The sequence below is a fragment of the Polyodon spathula genome, chromosome 49 (genome assembly GCF_017654505.1).
Source record: "Polyodon spathula isolate WHYD16114869_AA chromosome 49, ASM1765450v1, whole genome shotgun sequence".
NCBI lineage: Eukaryota > Metazoa > Chordata > Actinopteri > Acipenseriformes > Polyodontidae > Polyodon > Polyodon spathula.
Genome location: NC_054582.1, coordinates 2,181,977 through 2,192,348, shown reverse-complemented (window position 1 = coordinate 2,192,348; position 10,372 = coordinate 2,181,977). Strand labels below are relative to the sequence as shown.

Sequence of the window (10,372 nt, the reverse complement as noted above, 5' to 3'; positions counted from 1 at the left end):
AGGATAAGCTGGATAGGATATGCAAGTGTTGCATGGAGAATATCATTTCAGAAATGTGTGAAGTCCAAGGGTGCTTTATTAAGCTTACTGAGGCAGATAAGGGCCAAGCTCGAACAGATGTGCTTGCTTATTTATTTTATTATTATTATTATTATTATTATTATTATTATTATTATTAAATTCATTTTCACCCACAATCTGAAATGCCACCTTGCCGATCAGGTGGGCTGATAATCAACAGATGAGCCCTGTTCCCTTTCATGTCTTGTGTCTCTTTCAGCCAGAAAGGTTGATCATAAAAGATAATTTTTAAATCGGAATTGTTGTGTAGATAACATAGAATACAATTATAGTTAAACTGCAATTCAGTTACCAAAACCCACCAGACAATATACCATAAACCCTGAAACACATCTTAGCAGAAAGAGTTTCCTAGCATTCTGCTCTGACCACTAGGGTACACTACTTGCGTGTGTATTTTATGCTTTCTTTATGCACATGTGTAATTCATATTGTGTGTGTCTTTAAACGTTTGTATTTTTACGATGGTATTATATTATACAGTATTTTACACGGGCATGCATGCAGCATAGGCTTCGCGAGGAGTGTATGGTTCTAAATAATTACATTTATTGCCCCGTTGTGTTCGTATTTTATTTATTGCGTTTGTCTGCAAGTAAAATTACCAAAGATGTAGTTTATGCATTATGTTTTCTGTGAAAAGCTGGCAGCTGGATTTGGGGGAGTGAATAATGAACGTTTTTTTTTTTTTTTTTTTTTTTTTTTTTTTTTTTCCCCTTGTCGCTGCAGGGGTGCCTGCGGCAGTGGGAGTCCCCCCTGGGAAGGTCCCTTTTGCATCGCTGCTCCTGTAGTTGGAGTAGTTGAGAGAGAGAGAGAGACTCTGAAACAGACACATGTACTGTATTGTACTGTAGTTTAGTTACATTGTTAGTTTAATTTTGTTACACCACAACTCGGCGTTTTAGACCATCCATTTAGCCGCTGGATCTCTCAATTTCAACTCCGAGGCGAACATCACTTGGTTTTCAGTGTTTTTAACACCAAGACGTCTGGATCAGCTGGCATGAGCTAATCCGCCAGTTATGGAAACCAAACCTTTCTCGTCACTGGGTAAGTTTCTTATTTTGGATAGTTTGTATTTATACTTGCGATTGCAGTAGCATTTCGACAGCAGCAGCTTCAGCGGTTCTGTGGAAATGATAAAGTGTTGCTTTCACAGCATTTGTTGTCGTGTTCTTCAGCAGATTATATAAACTGGGACAAACGTGTTTTTTTAGAGACCTATTTATTTATTTTACCTATTTATTTATTTTACCTTGTTTGTTTTTAGACTTTAGGCGTGCAGCTGTAAACTAATTGCAAAATATTAAAAGAAAACGTGTGCAGGTTTTGGGTAAATACACTTGCCTCTTTTCCCGGTTGGTGACGAGATGTTTTCTGAGAGTGACATTAATTCAAAACATAACTGGGCGAGCAGTTAAGGTTTCGTCAAGCCAAGGCAACAGCGAATTTTTAGTGGCACACTTCTGTATCCGTGATTAATTTTAAACCGTTTTCTATTAGCGTAATGTCAGACATGTTTAATTTCGTGTTTTAATGTAAATAAGCAACATTCTGCGTCAGAAATTCTAGCCGTTGCACATATTCTAGCACTAGTATTATTATTTTTCATGTCTGTCACTGTAGCACAGTCAGTGTCGTACTCGTGTTGAGGAGTATTGGCATACCATAAACTCAAACATAGTTGTGTTTCATGACACGTGTTGTAGAGTTTTTTTTAAAAAAAAAAAGGTGGAAATAATTTCACTACCCGTACTGTACGACAGAATATCACATCTGATAGGCTAGGCTAGGGGGTACTTTGATTTTACTATAAATGAAATTCCAGCACTTTCAGAACACAAATGCCTTAACATCGGGTTATTGATCACATTTTTTAGAACGCTTTATTTTTTATTGGCATTAAATTAAGTAATAAAATAGAAACAAGTTTGTGTTTAATCACCATTTATAGTATTGTAGCGTGCACGCTACAATACTTTAAAACCGGGGTGAAATTGAGATAACTTTTGGGGCTCTGTTCTTAGAACCGGCAAATTGATTCGATGCACTACGTGTCAGCAAATGGATTATATTTGGCGAAAATAAAAACAAATTTTTAAAAAAACTGAACAAATGAAAGGTGGCGCGCATACGCTGAGGACAACATCGCTACTTTGGTCTGGCGTTTGCATATCTCATTTGCAAAAAAACAAACAAAAAAAAACATTCAGGTTGTGGTGAAAAACAAATGATGTAAGGCCGCGCTGTCGGAGGGCACTTCGGTGCGTGGTGGGATTGATTCAATCAGATGGACATTATGATCACTGATCTGGAAACAAAACACAAGCAGTTAAGCTCGGAAACAAACAGCAGTAAGTCAAACGCACACTTCAGGTTTGTCTGCCTCTGTAGCTCAGAGTAGCTAATTCCTGCACTGGGTGTCCAACATCTGTCAGTCTGCAGCCTGGCTCATATATATATATATATATATATATATATATATATATATATATATATATATATATATATATATATATATATATATATATATATATAGGGGTCAGTTGATCTGCTGTTGTGTGCTGTCAGAACTGAAACACGTGGCTGGCTCTGGTACAGCGCCCTATTTGTTGTCAGACCATAACAGTATGCTATCACCATAAAGCAATTCGAATCACATAGTTAGATACAACCAAGCATATTCCTGAAGCTCGAAATTATTTTGTAAACCAGAATACTGGTAATAGACCCTATTGTTTTTGGTTAACTTACTTACTTCTTAACTCCCTTAGAATCACCCCTATGGCTTTGTGGTTAAGTGTTAGTAGCTTTAGACAATGCCAACATAAAATTGCTATTCTGAAGGTGTCTAAGTGGAGCAAAGGAAATACTGTAGCAGCATCCCAAGTTAGAACACAGTTTACCGGAGCCATGAAGAAAAGTCAATATGCAGTGCAGTGAGGACCTCCCTTACCAGTCAAGCGTTAAAGTAGAAAAAGTGCCTGTCGGAGCTGCAGAATTATTAGTAACCAGCTTATTTATGTACACCGTTCTTTCATTTGACATCTTGTCTCTCCCACGGTGCCTCTCGATACTATCCAGACTCGGCTATGTATACATACTTAATATAAATATCCACAAGCGACAGTAAACAAATCAAACACTGTACAGGCTTCCCGGGAAGCGGACAATAAAAATGAACAGTGTGAGAATACAACACAATAGTCATGGCATTGCTGGGATGGAAATACGACTCCTGTTGCGTAGCAGTTTTAACCATTCCAGGTTTTAATCCATGCTTGATTAGCCACAGTGTATAGATAACAATTGTCTTATTAAACTCATAGTAAAACCAGGAATGGATCAACATGCTTTGAAATGGGAGTCTTATTTCCATCCCTGCATTGGGGAATCCAAAGCCCTGTAGCTTAGTTAGGAGTCAAGTTGTGTGTTACGGGTATGTGAAAGGTGGTGCAAGCTGGCCTTGACCTAGGGATTCATTTTAACGAACGGTGGTGGATCTGAATACCGCCACCGTTAATCTTGTAGCACGCTCTGATATCTCGTTCCACTTCACTTTATGTTTAATTACAGGGATGTAAATAAGACTCCTATTGCATAGTAACTTGATCAATTCCTGGTTTTACTGTGAGATTAATAAGACACATCTGAGCTTGTTACCTATACCCCTGGGCTAATCAGGCTTGTAGTAAAACTTGGACTGGATGAAACTGCTAAGCAATAGGAGTCTAATTTCCATCCCTGAATTATATAAATTAATGGGTCAATAAATCACTGCTGTAGGAAAAACAGAAGCAGGGTTAATGTAGAACTTAAAAACGGTGGTATTTAGAACCACTGCTGCTTTCATCATTAAAACAGACCCCTAGGAATTAAAATTCATTTGAATTTGTTAGCTGTGCCAATGATGACTGGTTAATGGGGTGGTTAATTGTTAGCCTGCATGTACAGTACTACTGATATATTTAATAACTTCCTTGGGTAACCACAAACTGATGTGTTTACAAACACAGCTTTTTGCGGTTCATGTTGATGACCAGTGTTTGAGCGTTGCTACTGGGATTCACTGGTACGTGTCCACAGTGTGCGTTTGCCAGAACCGTTGTTCTGAAATTTTCCCAGGGTAAGGGCTGGTCCGGAATGAGGGTCACCCCTTGAAGTTCATGACAATTTAATGACACTGAGAAAAGAATGCTTCCACATTGTGTGACTTTCCTTTTTTTTGGGGGGGGGGGGGGGGGTGGGTGGTAATTAAAAGGAGACAGCTTGGTTTATTGCACTCTTTTGTGTTTCTAAAGTGATGCTGAGCCTCCTTGCGAGCGACCGCAGCTGTCATTTTTATTGGCAAGGGTTATTGGGATAGTTAATGGCTTAAAGCGACAGCATTGGCTTTTCTCCTGCCCTTGTCCGGCTAAATATTTTAATCAGAGATGATATGCTATGAAAATCATTTTCTTCCAAAGCCCACAATTGTAATCCTGACTCTTTTTTTATTGGATTTTATATGGTTTGTTTTTTCGTGCTTAGACAAGCATATTGCAAAAAAAGACCCATGTTTGTTGCAGACAGAAATATAAATTTAATAATCATAGTATAAGAAGATATCATAAAAAGTTATCAGTAGGCTTCATAATAACATCTACTGTCCAGTGTTTTCTCTCCAAATTTTGTAAGGCAATTTGGTGGGATACAGGGTATAGCGGAACGTAATCTCATTAGTTTTAGCTTAATATATGAACTGTGAATGAATATTGACAAATTGTCCAACACGTCCAAATTATAATGGAGAAAGAAGATTACATTTCTAGTACACAAGGAATACTCAAGAAATGTCTGCAGCTGAATTAATTTACAGTGTAGACAGGTAGGTATTATGCATTCACAACCTTTGGCCTCAGAATCTTATATTATTGTGGTAATTCTATCAGGTGTGAAGGTCATCTTTTACAGCTGTAAATAAGGTTGTAAAAACAGTATTTTCTGGAAGAGTGATCAGCAAAGTTTTATTTCCCTAACACAGTACCCTTTTCCCCCTCCATAGCTTTGTATTATTATTATTATTAGTTTTTTTATTTAGTAGTTGCCCATTGTTTTTTTAAAATTATTTTCTCCCAATTTAGAATATCCAATTATTATTTAAGCTCGGCTCACCACTACCACACACTGTCCTCCGAAGCATGTGCCTTTTCTCACTGCAGACTCACCATGCAGCCACCTTGGAGCTACAGCGTTGGAGGACAGTGCACCTCCAGGCAGCTTACAGGCAAGCCCGCAGGCACCTGGCCAGACTACAGAGGTTGCTGGTGCCCGGTGAGCCAAGGACGCTTGCATTTTTATCATAGGAGAAGATTTGTCAACTTGACTTCTGTTTAAAACACAACAAAGAAGTTTATTTGATGCATAATAGTAAAGAAGAATTAAGCCACCCAACATTCCTATAAAGCAGCCTTTTTCAGTTGTCATGGCAGCTGCTGTACTGTGTTGTTTTGTTTTGGTGTCATTGAGACATGTCACTAAGGGGATTAGAAACAGGTGGATAACTGATGTTCAGAAGGGACAGGTCTCTCTTAATTGGCAGGGTATGGCATTGCTGAGCGGTTAAAGTGACTGAGTTTCAGCTGAGTCCCCAGCCTGAACTCTCGCCAGTAGGCCTCACTGTCCTGAGCTCTGGGCTAATAGGTTTCACTGATTTCAGTCCCTGAACCCCCTTCCACTGGGGTTAACAAACTACAGTACCAGTCTCTGAGCACTTACCAGTAGACCTCACCGCCTCTCAGTCACCGAACATTAACCACTAGACCTCACAGTGCCTAACTAAGCCGTTTGCAACACTGCCTCCTACACGCAGTCATCGGTTACAGTGGCACTCTGATCTAGTGCACAGAAGCGAACAGAAGGAAACACTTCATTCTATTTTCTGTCACACGGCAACCGCATTGTATTCTTCAGAGTGATTTTATGTTAGTGTTTAAAAGCTGGTGTGGAAATTCAGAGGAACTGGCTGCCACAGAAGTGTGTTGCCATAACGTCTGTCACCTTTTGGAGGTATAAGCTTATGAGTCACCTCTCTATACTGTTCTGGACAGATGTGTATAATTGGAAATGTTTCTCAGAAGTGGCCCTGATCTTCTGTGAAGAAACGGAACTATACCCACTGTACCACACATGGTGGGGAAAAACGTGTTGGCGAAGCGCTTATCAAGTGTGCAGGTCAAGGTTCACGTACTGGTCACATAGCTTTTTCTGTAGATTGGTGCCACTGCTAGGATAAGCCTGTTAAAACTGAATGCCAAATACTGCTGGCATACAGAGTACTACAGGAATGGCTGTCGCTGTACAGCTTTTGTCACTAGCCGTAGCAAACGTCACAGCAATGTGTTCCCGTTAAATTGCCTGTTGAGGTGCTTTTGAAGTTTTGTCTTTTAATTGTAAAGCGTATATATAGAACCTCGTCTGTTGCAGGGAAAGCAAACTGGCTTCAACAGCGGGCCACCAGAATGAACAGTGTTTACACAGGGTCAAACTCTGTTTATTGGAACAGACCATCCCCTCCATGGCATGAGATTTCTAGTAAGTGCTGCCAGGTCTTCAAGTTCTGCTGAGCAAGTAAAACCTAAACTTTGCACTCCTAGCCCTCCAGACAGCTCAGCTCAGTTTGTTATATATACCTCTTCCCCCATCCCCAGTCAGGAACGCTAACTGCAGTACAAACTTTACAGTTTAAACGAAATAAGCACAAAAAAGTATGGTCCTAAAGAGACTTGTTTACACATTGAAAACGCCCAGTTATAACATTCTGTGCTGCTTCAGCAAAAACCACTATTTTACAGTGAAACCTGTGTCTGTTTCCCTAATTAAGTTGTAAGCGGCATGTTAAAAACGAGTCACCCTTACAGTTTGAGCTTGTGAGGCTGACGGCAGTCTGTCCCCATTGAACCCCAAACGCACTATAAACCGATGCCTCTTCCTTTACCTCTGACACCTGAGATTCACAGTGACTCCACAGAGCTTTCAGACATTTCGCTGTCTGGTTTGGGTGTGACATCAAAGATTATGTCACAGTTTAGCAGCTCATTCCAGGACAAAAAAACCCCATCCCACATCAGAAGCATTCTAATAATCATCACAGCCTTTTTGTGCATCTCTGCTAATTATCTCATCATTTAACTGTCCGCCTGTATGCCAGTCATGAAACTCATCTGATAATAATATCGGCGCTTAATACTCTCAGTGAAGCAAACAGTAGACATCTGTTGGAGTTTCTGAATTGCTCTTTGTAGGTTTCAATGGCACAGACAGCTGCACAGGTGTCTTAACATGGTGGCAGGGGATCACAGCTGCCTGTCAGTTTGCCAAACCCAGGTTGAATGTGTACTTTCTAAACTAAATTAAGGGTTGTAAAATCATTTTAAAAACTGTAAACAAAATAAGTAATTTGAATAATTTTTTTTTGTACCTACTTATGCATGTACAATGATCTTTTTCGCAAAATATCCAACAAGAAAAAATAATGAATGCCATCAAGCCAGGTCTTTTGCAAGATTCGATACCAACACTTTGTACAAATTGCCGTTTGTACTGGACTGTATAAGGTAGAAGGTTATTGATTTATGTTCTGCAAAATGTGAAATATTCTTTAAGTAACAAAGACAGAAACATTTATTTTTATTGCTTTTTGCTTGAGTACAGCATTTGCATAACTTCTTTCTGTAATGGAGAAAAGCAGTGTTAACTGATGCCTAATTTAAGGGTCCCTGAATTAAGCTGTTTCTATTTCTGTTACACTACTAAACCACAAGGTGTTTAAATGAAGACCATTATTCGTCAACTGCAGTTTTCTATCAACATTTGGGGAAGGTGTCAGTAAACTCTTTCACCCTGCCTAAATTTGTAGTGGTTTTAGCCCTGTAGAGTTTTATCACATGAATGTAATTACAGTGGTCCCTATGGGTTAGCTTATAGGTTTTCGGGGCAGAGTCATGTTAACAGGTATATTTATTTTTAAAATATAATTATGAAACTGTGGGGCATTTTCACAAAACTCTAGTTTGACGTCAGTTCCAAAGCCATCTCTTAACTCTGTACAACACTGAGAAAGGTGAAGGAAAAAGACAAATGTGTTGATCTGAACCTGGTTTACCTGGTGGACAGGTAGGAGAGCATTTTATTTTGTTGGTGTAAATGTAAAAAGAACATTTACAAAAACAAAACAGAGGCTGGACTCATTATTTGTCTCTCACCTTTTTTTAATCCGTCTTTTGCCTGTCTGTTGGGTTCCTCAGATGTTGGTAGGTTTTGTTACTTGCAAATATTCTTCTCGTTTTAAGGCCTGTAACAGTCTTGACGCCACTATAGCACAGAAGCACTGCAAGGCCTGAGCTAAAACTAGGAGGAAAATAAGTCTGCTAGACAAATGTTAGACTAGTGGTGTCATCACACTGAAGAATAAAAGAATTGGAAATTACAGATGCAATCATACAATTAGGTCTTTGAAATAGGTTTGTTTGAGGTCTGTCTTGAGTAATGAAAGTTCCCATATACGTTAGGAATTTCCATCTGTGCATTTTGGTTAAAGACAGACAGCTGGAAGGGTTAAGTTGCTGTAATTGAAATCAATTATTTTGAGTAGGTGCCAACCTAAGTTTTTATTTAGCTTTTGATATTTGTTATGACGAGCTCTATTTAAAAAAAAGTAATAATAATAGTTTTAAAAAGCCTTAACTGTTTCAGAACTAAATTACTTTGCTTAAAGTTTTCTGTAAGATAACTAATCTGATAGGTTCCTTGTCTAATACTGAAAAATAAAAAAAAAATGGTGCAGATGTACACGCCTGTATTGGTATGTGCAGACACCGTTCAATACTATTTTGAGAAAGGTTTTCTTTCCTATAAAGCAGCCTGCAGTTTTAACCGTAGTTATCTCTCCAAGACCCGGCCCAGGGCTCCAGTGTTTAGAACAGTTTTGTTAAAGTTTAGATTATATATTCAGAAACGGGACTTAGCTCCCATGACATCTTTGAATATATATATATATATATATATATATATATATATATATATATATATATATATATATATATATATATATATATATATATATATAATATTATCTTTTTTTAACCAGCAGGCGAAATGTCTGAAACGGAGAGTAAGAGAGAGAAGGAGCTTCTGTCCCAGCCTGCCTTCACACAGACTGCTCTTTCCTGTCGCTGTGTGCAAGTAAATAACAAGCAAAGGAAACAAATCATTAAATGTGTGTTGAGATCAGAGTCACCACTGAGGACGTTTTCATCATTCTGAAGCCTAAGTGCTATTGAGCGTCGGCCCCCAGTCTCTGTCAAGCCCCCTTTTGATCTATAGCCCTCGCACTGGAGTGTGCTTTGCAGGTTGTGTTGTACAAGGAAAAGGTTGATTCCTTCCCTAATTAACTGTGGCCTTTAGATTGAGAAACCAGCCGAAACAAACAAGGCTGCTCCGTAGACAATCCTAGCAGGTCATTTTGGCGTGTAAGGAAATATAATCACATTGATGATAATGAGATCTGATTTGAATTGTAACTGGAGGATCTAAATGTTGCTGTTTTGTATCAGTAAAACAGGACCCCCTCCCCCGTGGGGTTTTACATGTTTTTTTTTAAGGAGATGCTATTTTATTGTACAGCAGTGGTGCTTTGATCCTCTCTGGTTTACATCCGTTGAACAGAGCTCAATATTTTTGTGAATAGGCTCATACATATTGTGTTTCGTTATTATCTGCCTCCCCAGAATGTGGTCCACTTGAGCTGGAATGACCCCAAATTTAATTTCCTTTTGGTTAGTATTGTAGACCAAGTCCCTCCATTCCTACCTGTCTGCCTACTTCCCATAGCATTGGGGTTTGTTTGCAGTGTGCGTCTCTTCGATCTGGCATCAGAATTGAACGTGGCATGTGGTTTATAGTTTATGGGAGCAAAGCAGGTGTTTCTGAATTCTGCATTGAAATTCAATACATAGTACAGACAGCAGGTGAATCTTTTGATATTTGTGATGTTTTGAATGGTTCCTGGTGGGCATATTTGTCCCTTTTTCTCCCTCTCATATTATCTTACTTCCCTGGTTACTTCCTGTACCTGCTTTTAATAGTCGATGACATAGAGATAGTCATTTACCCACTATCTTACTTCCTGCTTCCTTCAGTCACTGTTGCCTTGAAGACCAGAGGGTCAGAGGACAGGTAAATAACCATTACAACAAATAGAGAAAAACAAAAAAAAAGATGTTGTACAATAAGGAACCTGAAGAAAAACCAT

The 10,372-nt window shown here is 38.8% G+C and overlaps 1 protein-coding gene across 2 annotated transcripts in view; it reads left to right on the top strand.

The window, feature by feature from the left end:
- Positions 1–876: 876 nt before the first annotated feature.
- The window catches only part of LOC121306689 (retinoic acid receptor RXR-alpha-like), a 72,595-nt gene continuing 63,099 nt past the window's right edge, over positions 877–10,372 (top strand). Inside the window, exon 1 of one of the 2 annotated variants that reach the window (XM_041238533.1) lies at positions 877–1,131. In XM_041238533.1, coding sequence (XP_041094467.1) covers positions 1,104–1,131 — 28 coding nt within the window. In that variant the 5' untranslated portion in view covers positions 877–1,103. The remainder of the gene's footprint in view (positions 1,132–10,372) is intronic. The other variant, XM_041238532.1, reaches the window with a different exon arrangement.